Here is an 18,085-nt window from a genome sequence, read left to right as displayed (position 1 = left end):
GCAACCAAACCCAAAGCTGTTGTAGCCTCTACCACAAGGAGAGAAGAACAATAGCCTGAAATTGGCAATGTGGAGCAAGGGGAACACCTGCCTTACCTCCATGCTTGGTGTCATGAAGGTTGAAAAAGTGAAAATGATTACTTTAGTAAGGGAAAGTGAGATCATCTGCAGAGAACTGACTTTGGTAAGAGTGCTACTTGCAGCAGAGAGGGGAGGGAACATTCAGGGAAAATATGGGTACTCTGGAAAATGTTTACTGAAGGACCCCAAGTCCCAGAGGCTAATGAGGACGTGGAAAAGGAAGTCTGAGTCAAAATAGTAGTATATGGGAGTGAATGTCTGGGCGATGAGGGGATCTAGGAAGTCTCTGGCTCACTATGGTAGCCAAATCTGACTATTCATTACTTAAAATTTATTTTTACAAACAGAGATGAAAAAAGTCAGAAAAATCCCAGAAAAATGGATCAAAGGCTAATACATGAAGCTGAACATAATAATCTACTCAGAATTTTGGAGAAGAACCTGGAAATCCCTCAAGAGTGCACTTACGCTAATCAAAAAGCGATAGACACCGAGGTCAGCTCTTGGAATGAAATACTCCTCTAGGAAATGACTTTATTCATCAGCCATTATTTCTCAGTTATAGACAGTGTTGAATGTAATAACTAAACGCAATCTCTAGTAGAATAGAATTCTCTCTGTGTGACCTTCTAGTTACACATAACTCTTTAGGGCTCTGCAGAGCATGTCTAAAAAGGAGAGGAGAGGTTTAGAGATTATTTCTTTCTTGTTAACAATGAACTCTTGAGAGGATCGGTCTTTTTATTATTATTTTTTTTCATCACAGAAGGGCTTTTTCACAGCCTGAATTCTAAACTTTAATTCCACATGCCTCATTTGAATATTTGGGTACATGTGGTTCAATACTCTTTAAATAATGTACAATGTACACAGAATTTGTCAAAATCAGAAGCTGACTATATTATAGTTAAAACATTCTACCAAAAGACATTGAAATATATAAAAGTGCTATGCTATTTTTTCCTTAAAACTTTTTTTAATGCAAACAATTCATGCTTAAGGTAGATGAATTTGAAAATACAAATTAGTAACAATAAAAACAATGCTATCAATCAGAAGTAATCACTGCCCTTCTGAATGAACCTTTTATATCTTTTTCATTTATGACTACACACACGCACGCACACACACACACAGAGAGTTCTATTGTATACTTTTTTTTTGAAAACTTTTTAATAACCATGAATTTACATAATCATTTGAATAGCTCCTCAATATTCCATTGCATGGATGACTATACAACTGAAGCGTCTTTTGCTTTTGGATACTCAGGGTTTTTTTTTTTTTTCTTTTATCTCCCCCTTGTAAACAGTGTTTATCTTTGTACATATAACTCTCTACGCAAGTGGATTTCCCCCTTAGGGAATGGTTGTTTTTTAGGCCATTTGTGAATGATATACAGAGAGAAGTAAGCACTCCCAAACTATATGGGGTAAGAAGCCCGCTCTGCCTTCCTGGAGAAGTCTCTCTCTCTCTCTCTCTCAGTCTGTAGGAAGAACTTGTAAGGCTCCAATAGAGAACTGAGTTACCCCAGGCAAAACAGGTTGTACACTCACACCTCCTTTGGGTGTTTCATCTATTGTTTTGTCCATGCTATTCACCCCTGAAGTGGGGCCAAACAGTGAGAGACAGTCTGTTCAGATTTGGGAATATTTCCTATAGTTACTGTTGCTGCCGTAAAATGTTCTTTTTGCTCATGTACAGTCAATTTCAAGCAGCGGTGCTTCTTTAAAACTACGACAGAGAATGACTGCTACTTCCTTTAAATATTTTATTCTGATTTAAATTAAACTTAGATAAATGATCAAAATCGCTAATACTCTTATTTCTCTCAGACTTTGCAGATGGTGTTTGATCGAGTAAAATTCACAAGAAAAGGTGCAGAGCTGAAGGCTTTGGCAGAAAGGGGTATTGGCTATCATCACAGCTCCTTAAGCTTCAAAGAAAAACAGTTAGTTGAGATTCTTTTTAGGAAAGGATTTATTAGGGTAGGTAAATTTTTTCATTTTAAAAATTGAAGATGTGTCTATATGAAAGTGAATGTTCATGAAAGGGAAAAATAGTGACTTTTTTTCTCATCTAATTATATCCTTTATTTTTTTACAACTCATGATATCACTGCATATTCTTCCATCTCATCTAATTGAGTGAGGGGGTTTGAAGTTTATCATTTAGTTTATCTCTTTTTCAAGACTTTAACTATTCCCTAAACAGATAACTTTTCCAAATATTCCTGCAATGAAGTGTAATTATTATGATCTTGGAATAACAATCTCTTGCTTTTTCATTTATAGTATCTAGGGAATTTTGTCAGCTGTTTGTATAATTTTGGTTACACACATTCTTTCATGGGCTTAGAGGACACTTATAATAGGTTTTGGTCAAATCTTTTTTCAGTGTAATAGCTGAAGTAAGAGCAAGAATGTATCACTTCCTTAGGGCCCACTTCATGTTTGGGCAGGTTTTAGATGAGTCACCACTAAATGCTCTCTCTCCCATCACTGATGGACAAGAGGAAGATTACCTTAAATAGCTTGAAACCCAACCCTTGCTACGTGTTATCTAGTATGTTACATGAGGATGCATGGGGATAGTCTGGATAAATCTATCGGAAGGATTAACATAATTTCTTAGTTTAAAAATCTTGAGCAGTATTTAAGAATAGCCTCTGAGTTTTTAAAAATTTTCCGTATCAGATTTTTTGTATGATGTATATTATATTTGTGTATGTGAGAGAAAGAAAGCGAGAGAGAGTGCAAAAGCAGGGGGAAGGAGAGGAGAGAATTAGAGGATATTACTCTATGTAGTTTTTTTTTTTTTTAAAGACTTTATTTGTTTCAGAGAGAGAGAGAGAGAGAGCACAGAAGGAGAGGCAGTGGGGGAAGCTGACTTCCTGCTGAGCAGAAAGCCTGACGTTTTGGTGCTCAATCCCAGGTCCCTGGGATCAGGACCTTAGCCGAAGGCAGCCCCTTAACCGACTAAGCCACCCAGGGACCCCTCTAGTTATTTACTTTTAAAATAAATAAGTAGCTTGTTATTAGTTAAGAGAAAAGCTAAGCAATGTTGTTAATAATATATTTTGGTTTTTATCCAGATTAAAAAATTACCTTTTAACTTTCCTCAACATTTTGCCTTCAGCTCAGGTCCTGATCCCAGGATCCTGGAATTGAGCCCTGAGTCAGGCTCCCTGCTAGGCAGAGAGTCTGCTTCTCCCTCTCCTTCTGCCCCTCCTCCCTGCTTGAACTCTCTCTCTCTCTCTCTCTCTCAAATAAAGGAATATAATCTTTAAACAAAAAGGTCAATAACTAGAGACAAAATTTTCTACGTGTTTATAAATTGAGGAAAAGAGGCACATGTATTTTGATTGGCATATCTTATGTCTAAAATAATATATGCTAAGTAGTAGTGCCTTAATTACTATTAGTTTAATGAATGAATAATTAGATCACTCTAGAAAGGCAATATGGAAATAGTGATAGCTTTGTTATAGAAAACACATTTTTTAAAAAAGGTATTTATTCTACTTATAATATAAATTTAATGTTCTTACTTTTCCTTTTTTGTTTTTATTAAAGAACTTTAGAAAAATAGTTAATAAATCATGTGTTTCATTTTCACAAATGTAGACCTCAGTTATAGAATAATTAGAGAAAATTATTCCATATACTTAAATATTACCTCTAAGACATGGCATATATGACAATGTAAAGAGAAAGAGAGGACCAATAGAAATACCCAAAATTATATGAGAAAATGAGCAAAAGTTGGAACATTTAAGAAACTTAAAGTTTGCCCTACTCCTTTTTGGTCAGTTGTCAAGGCAGTTGAGGGGCAGGGGATGAAACTGTGTTTTGCCCTTATTAAACGTATATTATCTCCATTGAAAGAACATTCACAAATAAGCTGGAGGGGATGAAGTGGGCAGTATCCCAGAAAGAGGTTTGTAAAAGTATTATTACCCTGCCATGAGGAAATTCCCTTTTTTAGTCATTCATTAAGAAATAGTTACTGAACACCTGTCATGTGCCAGGTGTTCTTATCAGTGTAGAGGAACAATAGCAAGTAGGCCATCTCTGACTTTCCCACTGGGGTTCAATTGAAGAGCAGAGAGTTTCAGTAAGTACATGGCATTCTACTGAAATACTATTTCATGAAGAATTGTTTTATTCTCTTTCTAGGTGGTGACAGCTACTGGGACACTTGCTTTAGGAATCAACATGCCTTGCAAATCTGTGGTTTTTGCTCAAAACTCAATCTATCTGGATGCTTTAAATTACAGACAGGTATTGCAATATGCATACACTCACTATTACCTTATGAAAATATGGCCATAAAATGGTAAAAAATGTGAGCTGTTGGTTTAAGAACATATTGCAATTCATGTGCTAGCACACCCTAACATTCATTCATGCCTGCCTGTCTGGTTTAGCTGTGGTATGGTGGTAGGCACATGAGTGTAGAATTATGTGGCCATCATTGATCAGATATGTGACTTCGGGTGAGATAGATCTTAACCGCTTGACTCTTTTCTTCCTGTCTCCAAAATAAGGGTGATAATTACTACCCCACAGCATTTGCAAGAATTAAATGAAGTTATTTGTAAGAAAGATACATATCAAAGGTGCTAGATAAACATTTACTCATTCATTTCCTGTGCACATGTTTTTGCACTCTGGAGTTAATACTTCTCTCTTCTTTGCTCCCAATACACGTCTATTACCAAGCCCACTTCGTTATTCTCCTACATGTATTTGATTTTTGCCTTGCAATTTCTGTCTTCACTATCTCTCATCATACATTCTTGGCCTTGTATTATTAAAACAGTTCTCTTGATTTTTAATTCTCCTTACTCTTCTATGTCCCATACACAGCTTAGTTTGTCTTCATATGGCTTCACTGCTCATGAATAATTTATTTTTTTTAAGATTTTATTTATTTATTTGACAGAGAGAGAGATCACAATTAGGCAGAGAGGCAGGCAGAGAGAGAAGGGAAGCAGGCTCCCTACTGAGCAGAGAGCCTGATGCAGGTCTCAATCCCAGGACTCTGAGATCATGACCTGAGCTAAAGGCAGAGGTTTAAACCACTGAGCCACCCAGGCACCCTAATTTTTTTATTATATTTTTATTATGTTCTGTTAGTCACCATACAGTACATTGTTAGGTTTTGATGTAGTGTTCCAAGATTCATTGTTTATGCACCACACCCGGTACTCCATGCAATATGTGCCCTCCACAATACCCACCCAACCCCCCAATCCCCTCCCCTCTAAAACTCTTAGTTTGTTTCTCGGAGTCCATAGTCTCTCATGGTTCATCTCCACCTCCTGTTTTTCCTTTCCTTCTCCTAAAGTCCTCCATGCTATTCCTTATGTTCCACAAGTAAGTGAAACCGTATCATAATTGACTTTCTCTGCTTGCCTTATTCACTTAGAATATTTGATGACTATTTCTGCTAGCAGGATTATTTTTTAAGGTATGGGCCAACATTCAGGTTTTTATCCAAATGCCCTCCTCCTTTTCTCTCTAAACACGTCTTATTCTTGTAGGCTTTGTTCCTATCCAATATAACACCCCTCTTATTACTCACTACTTTACCAACCCCTGTCTTTCTGATCTCTCCTCCTGGGGCTGTGTTCTGCATGAGCTCTCCTCTCCTTTATCATCTTTGGGAGTCACATAGCGTTTTCCACTATGTGTTATGATGTTTCAGATGATAGACTTGAGAGTCAAAATGCCAGGGTGTGAGTTGGATCTTCCACTTTCTGGGGTTTGACTACAGACAAGTTTCTTCTGTCCCTCATGCCCCTATTTCTACTTTGTAAAATGGAGATAATGATTATATTTACCTCATATGGTTTTGTTGTGAGGTCTATATAAAAACAGTTCAAAGGATTTAGCACTTTCTAAGCACTTAATATATGAGAACTAATACTGCTTCTATAAAGAGTTTGTTTTCTACAAGTAGAATTTCAGAATTTTATCTTACGTATTCCTCAATTTGTGCACAATTTTTATGGTGATTTGTAATGCAACACACTGGTGTGTGAGAAAGGAACAAGGGAGAGAAAGTGGGAAAGGAGAGAATTGGTGTAATTAGTTCAGCTATAAGTGAATTTGAAATTAGGGTCTAGTCTTCTTGTTGTGCTCTGTTCCATCTGTGTATCATGATATAAATGTATAACATAATTTTTGGCATTAAATAATTAAATAATAATGATAAATTTCTCATTCTCAGCTCTGTCTTAGCCATGGTAAATTTCCTAAGTGCTACACGGTTGGATTTTAAGTTCAGTTTATATAATGGTTGGACATATGTACAATGTACTTGCTGCAACCCTATGTAAAAGGCTCAATTCTTATACTGTGATGGAGAAAGTATCTAGGGAAGTTTTACTTTGTGATTCTCTTCTGTTTCCAGATGTCTGGACGTGCTGGAAGACGAGGTCAAGACCTGCTGGGAGATGTATATTTTTTTGATATCCCATTGCCCAAAATAGAAAAACTCATTAAATCTAATGTTCCTGAACTGAGAGGGCAGTTCCCGCTTGGCATTACCCTGGTCCTGCGACTCATGCTGCTGGCTTCCAAGGGAGACGACCCAGAGGATGCTAAAGCAAAGGTACTGAGCTTGACATTTTCTGAGGTGGAGTCTTCACTGCTGGCTTGGCTGTGGTTAGGTTTGCTCTTTCTTAGAAGTCTGTAGCAATAACTTTTAAGTTTCACAGGTTTTTATGCTTTGCAATGTCTTGCATAGTATAGGGTTGGGGCAGAGTGGGAGAATAATAATTAGTTTTGTTTGTCTCCTCTATCAATCGTAGAATTTGTGTTAGTTGGCCATTTGGAATTAAAGATTACTTTTTTCATGTGTGATTGGTATTGTCCTATAGTAGTTAAGGGTGCTGGCTATTGATTGTATTTTATTTTATTTTTTAAAGATTTTATTTATTTACTCAGAGAGAAAGAGGCAGAGAACATGAGTGGGAGAAGGGGCAGAGGGAGAGGGAGATGGTCTTAAGCAGACTCCCTGATGAGCACAGAGCACAATGTGGGGCTCAATCTCATGACCCTGAGATCATGACCTGAGCTGAAATCAAGAGTCAGATGTTCAACCCACTGAGCCACCTTGGCACCCTTGGCTATAGATTTTAGAAGATCTGGGTTAGATTCTATTTTCAAAAGGAACACAATTTCTTGTGATCATTTCATAATAGAGTTTATTTTTTGTAAAAAATCAAAGTAACCCAAATTCATGAAAGAATATTTAATTAATGCAAAAGGTTGAAAAGCAAAATCATACTGGGTCTCATCATCTGAAGACAGTCATATTATCATTTGCCATAGGGGTACCTTTGGTTTTCAAACACTGATATATTTGATTAGACATTGATTGATATGACTATAAACTTTTCCTGAAGTTTTTCCTAAGATAAACATTTTGTGCCTAATCTCACAATGAAAGATTTAAAATTCATAATGAAACAATTTGGTTTTCATCCTTATGAAGATGCATTGTTTTTGTATATTGATTAGTATGCCCAATTAAACCAGATACTGTTTGTTGATGTGAGGAGTCTTTCAGGACTTCCTTGATGAGTTGGCTCTTATGTTGCTGATGTCTTACAGAGCAGGCACATATCATTTTAGACCAAAAGTTCCCCATTTCTGCATTCTTTTTTTTTTTTTTTAGATTTTATTTATTTATTTGACAGAGAGAGATCACAAGTAGGCAGAGAGAGAGAAGGAAGCAGGCTCCCTGCGGAGCAGAGAGCCCGACGTGGGGCTCGATCCCAGGACCCTGGGATCATGACCTGAGCCGAAGGCGGAGGCTTTAACCCACTGAGCCACCCAGGCGCCCCCCCATTTCTGCATTCTTAACTTTTGCTTCTGTGTAGGAGAGAAGAATACATCTTTTAGCAAGCTTTAAAAGACTTTTAAAGAAAGTTTATTAGAGTGGTTTATTTTCTTTGCCTTGGCGTGTTTGAGAAAATCTGTCTGTAATCTTCACACATGAAAGGCTCAAATATGGACATAAAATTTTTAGAATATTCCCTTTACTCTTCACATCAAAGTAAGACAGTTTTATTTCCTCTGGCATATACTGTTACAGTGGAGTAGACTCTTTTACTGTCCCCTAGTAGAGCCATATAATTCCCATTTTCTTATAGTTGATTTTTTTCTTCCTATGTATTTATATGAATTTTTTAAAAAAGTCTTTATATTTCAAATTCTTTTCTCCAGGATTTTCTGTTTTGAGGGTCATTTTTAAAATTGACCTTTTAGTTATATGCTAAGAATTTTTAATCTTTATGTTTACATAAAGCATGCTCATAGGAAGCTTCAGGCTTAGTTTTTAAAATTGTGGTAAAACAAAAATAACATAAAATTTATGTTACATACATTTGCATTGGCCAATGCTCAAGTAGTTTTAGAACTAAGAAGAGATATCTTAAGTTAGATTTTTGCTATTTGCTTCTATTTTAATTTGTTCAGTTTCTTATTAGGAAGAGTTATATTTTTAAATCAAAAATTCTTTTTCTGTACTCCATTGCTATGTTTTTCTTAATTATAAGAGAACCTGTGAAGTTTTATCTTTCACATTGCTGAAACTGCTGTCCAGAGTTTGTTCTACTCTTTAGTAATACACATGTGGATTTTACGTCTGCTACTGGAATTTTAATTTTCCTGAAATTCTTCACTATTTCTTATATCACTCTTTTACACATTAATAAAGTATTTTTTAGTGTCAATTTTTAAAAAGATTTTATTTATTTGACAGACAGAGATCACAAGTAGGCAGAGAGACAGGCAGAGAGAGAGGAAGGGAAGCAGGCTCCCCACTGAGCAGAGAACCGGATTCGGGGCTCGATCCCAGAACCCTGAGATCATGACCTGAGCCAGAGGCAGAGGCATTAACCCACGAGGCACTCAGGCGCCCCTAGTGTCAATTTTTAATTGTCCATTTACCTTTCGCTGTTTTGCCTTGTCTTGTAGAGGTCTATCTTATGGCATCCATTAAGGATGCCAAATAATTTTTCAAAAAACTTTTTTGCTGCATAAAGAAAACAATTTTTACAGGCCAGCTTCCCCCCAGCCCTTTTTTTCTTCTTTCTTTCTTTTCTTCCTTTCTTTTCTTTTTTTTCATTTAAGAGTAAAAGTCAATGTTCTTATGATGGTTCTGCAGGAACTGATCCCTGATCATCTAGTTGAACTAACTTCTTCCTGATTTCCCATACGAGCCTACTACCTGCTCCATGGATATTTCAGACATATTATAGTCTGAGGACCATGGCTTTGCTGTTTCTTTTGCTTGTAATATCTTCTCTCAGCTATGTGCATAGCCTCACTCCTTTACCTTATTCAAGTTTTTTCTCTAACTTTACTCTCAGTGAAGCCTCCTGTCACTGCTCTTTCTAAATTTGTAAATCTATCTCCTGTCCGCTGCACTATGATCTGTATTCATTTATACATAGCACATATCACTCCTTATATAGCATCTAATATCTATCTATCTATCTATCTATCTATCTATCTATCTATCTATCATCTATCTATCATGTTTTTATTTATTTTCTCTATATTTTTCACTGGAATATAAGCACTCTATGACCAAAGATGCTTGTCTTAGTCCCTGGTACAGACATTTAATAAATACTTTTAGTATATTTTAGTATCTTAGCAAGGTGATCAGTTTTCTTATAAAGAGTTGATCTCTCTGGGGCGACTGGGTGGCTCAGTGGGTTAAAGCCTCTGCCTTCAGCTCAGGTCATGATCCCAGGGTCCTGGGATCGAGCCCCACGTCAGGCTCTCTGCTCAGCAGGGAGCCTACTTCCTCCTCTCTCTGCCTGCCTTTCTGCCTACTTGTGATCTCTGTCTGTTAAATAAATAAATAAAATTAAAAAATAAAGAGTTGATCTCTTGAGGGTTTTTCTGTTTTCTCACTTGAATATAGGTACATTTGTTGAAGTCGGATGGGCTGCCAAAAAATAGGATATATGATTTCACTCTGGCTTCTCTCTGGCCATCTAAGTGCTATTCAAATACCCTAATAAATGTGAGGGTAGCTGAATAGCTTTTGGCTCAAATGTTAGTGTTTGGTAGATTTTAAACTTATGTAGCTTTTCTGGACTGAAAATTCCTTGATCTACTCTTACCAGTCTCACTGCCGCATTTATCATATGGATGCCACTCATCATTATAAACTATGGTATACATTTCTGTCAGGGACCTTACAATCTTAGTACGACTTTAGTTATGTGTCTAGATCTCTAAGATTACAGTGAATCACCATGAGTTGCTCACTCTCCTACTACTCAGCTGTTTTCTTGCTGTTGCCATCTATGGCTAAATGCAAAGCAACAGAGAGAGAGAGGACGTAGGAAAGGGCATTTTGGACACTCTCAAAAAGACTCATCCTAAAATAAAAGTGATGTGCATTATATTCCCCTTCCTATCTCCCTTCTTTCTCTCATCTGTATCCTCCCAGCTTTCTTCCACATAGTCCACTGGCCTTACAGTGAGGACAGACTCTTCCTAGGCTCTATAAACTCTCAGGCCTAATGGTAGCCAGGCTTAAGTTTGGTGGTCGGGAAATTTCCCTTTTATTGGAACCTCATAAATGTTTTAGTGGGCATCTCAAAGTTATCTGAACTGCTACCTCAGGGCTGTTTTACACCAGAAACAAAGCAATATTTTTAATATTTTTGTTTTAATCAACATATTCTATTATTTTAAAAAAGATTTTACTTACTTATTTGACAGAAAGAGAGAGAGAGATCACAAGTAGGCAGAGAGACAGGCAGAGGGAGAGGGGGAAGCAGGCTGCCTGCTGAGCAGAGATCGATCCCAGGACCCTGAGATCATGACCTGCCTGAGCCAAAGGCAGAGGCTTAACCCACTGAGCCACCCAGGCACCCCTATTCTATTATTTTTGCCACAACACTGAAGGGAATATAATAGGATATCTTGTTTTCCTCCAGAATGAACCAAGAGCTGTAAACTCATAAACTGGGTTCACATTTATTATCAGATCTTTTGGCAATATTTCATTTTGGATGATTGTGTTTTATATGTTCTATTTGTTAAAGGAAGGGTATGCCATGTAAGAAGATGATAAAGCAAATAATGTGAAATTTAACTGAATCTTATATATTGCAGGAATCTGTGTGGTATAAAAGATATGGGTAATATCTATCCTATTGTTATTTATTCTTTTATGTGATAGTCAGGTGCAGTGACAAGAGGAGACAGAGGTGAGGCCCAGGAGAATAAAGTATAAGCCTCAGAGACAGGAGTTAGGGCACACTAATGTGGAACTATATATGAAAGATATCAAGCTGGTCAGGAGGCAAATGATAGGAGCAGCATGAAAATTTAGGTGACTGCCTTTGTAAGTTTCTGCAGAAAAGGCAAGACAGGGCAGAGTAAGCAGTTTAGGACTGGGTAGTTTGAATAATTCTGCTGGGTTTTGGGCTGAGCAGGAGGCCTCTTGTCACCTTGTACCTGCCTCTGTGATGATTTAGTACACAAAAAGTATTGACTAGATGTCTGAGAATTAGGAAAGGAAGTAGTTGGGGGTATAAACTTGGGTTTGGTTGGTTTGTATATGATAGGCATGCTTTTAGGCAAGTTGTTACCTTTAGGAGTTAGCTAGACCAGGAAGGGACAGTCTCTCCCCAACCAGAAAGATTTTTTGTTTGTTTCTTTTTTCAGAAAGTTTTTTTAAGATGTCAAAACATAATAAGAAAAAAATTTAAATTACAATATATCTGTATCATTATTTATAAATATATTTCATAAAACTAACATGTGAATTAACACATTCTTCTTTAAAGGTGCTGTCAGTGCTAAAGCATTCATTGCTGTCCTTCAAAAAACCCAGAGTCATGGAGATGTTAAAACTTTATTTCTTGTTTTCTTTGCAATTCCTTGTGAAACAGGTATGATTGTTCTTTGCCTTTTTGTGAAATAGGAATGGTGCTATCTTTACTTTTTATCCTGCTGAATTGTGGTCTTTAGAAGGTTATATCGAGTGACTAATATTTCTTTACTTAATATAATTACCACAATTGGCCCAGGTGATGATTATTAATCTCTCTTACATTGGCGTTAAATACTGTTTTAAACTAGCACTTAATGTTAGTTATTAATTAATGGATATGGTGAGTTGAGTCAAACTAATAAATTATTTTTGTTCTTTAGGGCTATTTAGATCAAGAAGGTAAACCAATGGGGTTTGCTGGACTTGTATCACATTTGCATTATCATGAGCCTTCTAATCTTGTTTTTGTCAGTTTTCTCGTAAAAGGCCTTTTCCATAATCTCTGTCAGCCAACTAGGAAAGGTAAGCTTGATGTTTATGTGTATAATCTTGAAATAGTAACGAGACCATATTGAAGCTAGCACTTTAGGAAAATTTTTTCTACATAGAAAACACAAGTTAATATTTAGATAATTTGAGATACAAAGTTAGATAAAGTTTTGTATACCTGCTAATATAGATAATATAGGAGACAGCCATATTTTGTGATACCTATTTTAAAATGTCAGTTTCTTATGAACTTCAGTGATTTCTGTACTCCAGGACTCAGAACATATTAAAAAATATGTGATTTTTTAAATAAATATTTTTCCTAATTAAATGTAATATGTGCTCATCATAGAAAAGTGATATAGGCAGGCATTATGTTAAATACAATATTCACAATTAGTATTTATGAATATCCTCTTCCAATCATATTTTCATAGAATATAACTATATATTTAAATAACTGATGTATTAATTGTACAATCTAGAATCTTATGTTCCTTGAAATATAGTTATGCCAGTATCATATAAATTTTTTGTGAATTCTATTTTTATGCCCACCTAATATTCCATTTAATACATTTTTTTAAAAATTAAAAACATTTTATTTCTATAATTAAGGCCTAGACCCTTAAGCAGTGTCCCTAAAAGACACGTTTTCTTTTTGGTGCTTAAATTTATTATATGTCTTAATGCTTTGCAAATGCAATGCCTTTCACAGCATTGCTTTATTTCTGTCATAAATGGATAGCAAACTTTTACTTTGTGCAATAATCCAGTTCATTATGCTCTGAACATGCATTGTTCCGTGAAACAAGGTTACTCAGGGAATTCTGTCCCTGCAAAAGCTCTGTAAGAGAAGAAATAATTTCCTGCAACAAGAAGTACAGTCGTGTTCATTGCTGTGTGGGTGTGGGTGGGGTGGGAGGGTGTATGCTATTATAATCATGAAGATAGAAAATTTGATAACTTTATGAGGCATATAATATGGTTATCACTCTTTTGTAAGTAAGGAAACAGATAAAGAGAAGTTAAATAAATTACCATGGTCACACAATTTTAATAAGTGTCAGAGCCAAGATTCAAATATAAATAGTCTGACTTTAGAGCCCAACTTATTAAAGGTAGAACCTTTTTAATCACTGCAGTATAATGCTCATGTGTTGTGAAGGTAGAAAGTAAGTCAAGTTGATTGTACCTTAATATGAGTGGCAATAAGGTAAAGAAGGAAGATAAGGTTGGGGGGTTATTTGTAAGCTGAATTTTGGAAAGCCTTAAATGCTAAATTAAGGAAATTGGATTTTGTTTATGAGGCATTGACATGCAAATAGGGATTTTTGAATGGGTGAGAGACAAGATCATAAAATGCTTTAGGAAAACTGATCATGGCCTGAAGTTAAGGGAGAGGGATGGGTAGAATCCAGGTAAGGAGATGAGATGAGGCAATTTGTGGTTGGAATGATTTTGGTACAAACTAGTGTGTGGATAGCAAGAATGAAAAAGAAAGCACAGCTGTAAACTGTCAGCAGATATAGTAATTCCTTGATTGCTATATTTGTTACATTATTTTTGGTTTTCATGAAATGAAATGCAGTATAATATCCGATTTAAATGTTAAAAATTGGATTGGCACTCTTTTTTTTTTTTTTTTTTCTACCTTCATAACAAGATGCTTTGTTTTGTATAGATTCAAAACATTTTTCTCAAGATGTTATGGAAAAGCTAATGTTAGTATTGGCAAATCTGTTTGGAAGAAGACTTCTTCCAGCAAAGTTCCAGGATACTACTGTCAAGTTTTATCAATCAAAGGTAAAATTTATACTTCTGGTAACATTAAATAATTAATGTAATTAAGTAGACCCTACCATAAATGATTCAGCAGCAGTAGGATTTTATCAATATAAGGTTCACTTGTTTTATAGAATAATAGTTTGTTCTTTCTGTAATCACTGTTGTATTTAACCTCTAATTCATAAGCCTCTCTATATCAATATATCAAAAGATTAAATTTCTTGAGAAAAAATAAGGTAAAGAATTTTGCCCGTGTTTTCCATTTGAATGTATGACTCTGTCCAATTATAGCATTCAGTGGCTAAAGAAAAAAATGTAGATAATTATATAGTAAATGAACAAATTGTTCCTATCACTGAATCTGTAGTTCCCTTAGGGTCTTTTTACCTTGGGAGGTAGGGCTACAGGCGAGAAGTATATGTTGTGAACTATAATGTCCTCAATGAAAAAACATTAGAATAGTCATTAAAGAAATAATTCCTTGACTCATGTAGAATAAAAGCAGGAAAACTCTTTTCCAATTTTATTTGCAACATATTCTTTGATCAGGATTTGCTATTATTAAATCAACATCAAATACTGTTACCAATATACCCCACTGGAATCTGAGAAAGTGGGATGGGCTGTGTTATACTAAATAAACTTAGTAAAAGGTGACAAGGAACAAAGAGAGAGGAGTTAATCTATATTGTCTAACTCCACAATGTCAAATTACAAATCTTAGCCCTCACAGAATGTTCTCTTGACCAGTGAACATAACTTTAGTCATTGATCTATCATCTTCACATTTTTTTTATTGCATGTACACTCTTGAAGTATTATTCATTTTGTTTAAATAATTTATATTTAACTTAGGAATTCAGTATCTAAATTCTCACAAAGACAGACTTCATAAAGATATACACTAAAGGAAGGTTTTGCATGGAGACCTCCTGTCTTTCTTGCTGGATGCCAGTCTCTTTCTTTTTCTCTTTTTTAAAAGTTATTGGAAATTTGTGCACTTCCAGGTAGGATATAGTAGATGGTTATCACTTGTGTTGCAACAGAGAGCTGTGGAAACAATGAGGATTTGACTGTTTAAAATTATAAAATGGCAAGAACTTACTAATGATGTAATGGGAATCTTTAATCATGGCTTCCTACCAAAGAATTTGTTGATTCTAAACATGGTTTGAAAATATTACTTAGCATATACAGAGAGCTGCTTCTGAGATTAAAACAATTATTAAAGCTTTTAGTGACCACATGAGGCTACAGTGACAGAAACATGGGAGACATAGTGTTTCTATGAGTTTATTGAGAACGTTTAGTGAGTACCAAGTCTGCATGAAATGTTGGATTACTACACCAAATATTTGCAATATTGAGACATTTATTAAGTAAAAACCCACTAAAACGAAGGATCTGCACTGATTCATAGGTTTGTATGCCCCTCTAGACATTTTTGAAGGCTTTTAGAACTGGAAGATGTGGAACGTTAGGAAGCTCTGTAGGAAAGAGGTAGATCTTTGGTAGTCTTTAGGACTGAGAAAACAAGTCCCACCAGCCTCATACTCAAAGTCCCAAGAGAATCATGACTCAAGAGAGTTAAGTCAGGTATAGATGGAAATGTAATAAAACTGGAAAACTATACCAGCAATACCAACAATACCACTTTAATCTCTATTTGGACTGAAGTGATCACATCTTCAATCATGTAACCAGACACAAAGATAGGAAAACTCACTCTGGTGGAAAATAATATCATTTGAAGCCTATCAGGTCCTTTTGTAAACAATTTATGGTGGAAAAAAAATCCTAGAACTAAAAAAGTGAATAAGAAAGAATATATGACCAATTGGCAGAAAGAAAAGCAGGCAATAGTAGTAGATACACAGATGACTCAGAAATTAGAGTTAAGAGACAAAGAATTTAAGTGTGATTAATATGTTCAAGAAAATAGGAGAAATGATAGAAAAATAGGAGAAGGATCGGGGGTGTCTGAGTGTCTCAGAGCTTGCAGATATTAGAACGGGGAAGCCGGCTACAGAAATAGAGCCAAGGAGTGAGCACTCAGCTCACGGTTACCTTGAACCAGTCGCAGGCTGGGTGAGCTCAGAGCGTGGCTAGAGGCCAAGGAGACGGGAGTGACTGGGCGCTATTCTCTGAGAGCGCACTGAGGAGTGGGGCCCCGAGCTCTCGGCTCCTCACGGCCGGAGACTGGGAGGCCGCCATTTTCATTCCTGTCATCAGGAACTCTACGGCAAGTGTTCAGGGAACAAAAGATTCCGAAAGCAAACCGGAGCGGATTAATTAGCCCAGCCTCTGGTAAGGGCGGGGCAATTCCGCCTCCGGCAAAGACACTTGAGAATCACTACAACAGGCCCCGCCCCCAGAAGATCAACAAGAAATCCAGCCAGGACCAAGTTCACCTACCAAGGAGACCAGGTTCAGTACCAAGGACAGCAGCGGAATTCCAGAGGAGGAGAAAGCAAAGCACTGAGCTCATGACTTTCTCCCCATGATTCTTTAGTTTTGCAGTTAATTTAATTTTTTTTTCAATTTTTTTTTCTTCTTCTGCTAAATTTTTTTTAACTTTTACCCTTTTCTTTTTTAACATTTTTAACTAGTTTTTTCCTTATATATATATATATTTCTTTTTTATATTTTTTCTTTGTTTTCTTTTTTTTTTTAATTTTTCTTTTTTCTCTGAACCTCTTTTTATCCCCTTTCTCCCCGCCATGACTTGGGGTCTCTTCTGATTTGGTTAAAGCACATTTTCCTGGAGTCGTTGCCACCCTTTTAGTATTTAACTTGCTCCTTCATATACTCTTATCTGGACAAAATAACAAGGCGGAAAAACTCACCACAATAAAAAGAACAAGAGGCAGTACCGAAGGCTAGGGACCTAATCAATACAGACATTGGTAATATGTCAGCTCTAGAGTTCAGAATGACGATTCTCAAGGTTCTAGCCGGGCTGGAAAAAGGCATGGAAGATAATAGAGAAACCCTCTCTGGAGATATAAAAGCCCTTTCTGGAGAAATTAAAGAACTAAAATCTAACCAAGTTGAAATCAAAAAAGCTATTAATGAGGTGCAATCAAAAATGGAGGCTCTCACTGCTAGGATCAATGAGGCAGAAGAAAGAATAAGTGATATAGAAGACCAAATGACAGAGAATAAAGAAGCTGAGCAAAAGAGGGACAAACAGCTACTGGACCACGAGGGGAGAATTCGAGAGATAAGTGACACCATAAGACGAAACAACATTAGAATAATTGGGATTCCAGAAGAAGAAGAAAGAGCGAGGGAAGCAGAAGGTCTACTGGAGAGAATTATTGGAGAGAATTACCCTAATATGGCAAAGGGAACAAGCATCAAAATCCAGGAGGTGCAGAGAACCCTCCTCAAAATCAACAAGAATAGGTCCACACCCCGTCACCTAATAGTAAAATTTATAAGTCTTAGTGACAAAGAGAAAATCCTGAAAGCAGCCCGGGAAAAGAAGTCTGTAACATACAATCATAAAAATATTAGATTGGCAGGAGAGTTATCCACAGAGACCTGGCAGGCCAGAAAGAGCTGGCATGATATACTAAGAGCACTAAACGAGAAAAACATGCAGCCAAGAGTACTATATCCAGCTGGGCTATCATTGAAAATAGAAGGAGAGATAAAAAGCTTCCAGGACAAACAAAAACTGAAAGCCTTTGCAAACACCAAACCAGCTCTACAGGAAATACTGAAAGGGGTCCTCTAGGCAAAGAGAGAGCCTAAAAGTAGTAGATCAGAAAGGAACAGAGACAAGATACAGTAACAGTCACCTTACAGGCAATTCAATGGCACTAAATTCAGATCTCTCAATTGTTCCCTGAATGTTAATGGGCTAAATGCCCCAATCAAAAGACACAGGGTATCAGAATAG

General features: G+C 36.3%; 1 protein-coding gene across 4 annotated transcripts in view; it reads left to right on the top strand.

Annotated features, from left to right (window-relative positions):
* DDX60 (DExD/H-box helicase 60) overlaps positions 1–18,085 on the top strand; it is a 122,729-nt gene that overhangs the window by 75,677 nt on the left and 28,967 nt on the right. For all 4 annotated transcript variants that reach the window (XM_045998166.1, XM_045998164.1, XM_045998163.1 and 1 more), the window contains 7 exons: positions 429–576; positions 1,917–2,069; positions 4,260–4,364; positions 6,502–6,702; positions 11,915–12,019; positions 12,282–12,423; positions 14,075–14,196. In XM_045998166.1, the coding sequence (XP_045854122.1) occupies positions 429–576; positions 1,917–2,069; positions 4,260–4,364; positions 6,502–6,702; positions 11,915–12,019; positions 12,282–12,423; positions 14,075–14,196 (976 nt within the window). The remainder of the gene's footprint in view (positions 1–428; positions 577–1,916; positions 2,070–4,259; positions 4,365–6,501; positions 6,703–11,914; positions 12,020–12,281; positions 12,424–14,074; positions 14,197–18,085) is intronic.

Source organism: Meles meles, chromosome 2 (genome assembly GCF_922984935.1).
Source record: "Meles meles chromosome 2, mMelMel3.1 paternal haplotype, whole genome shotgun sequence".
NCBI classification, from domain to species: domain Eukaryota; kingdom Metazoa; phylum Chordata; class Mammalia; order Carnivora; family Mustelidae; genus Meles; species Meles meles.
This window is presented reverse-complemented; position numbering and strand designations above follow the sequence as displayed.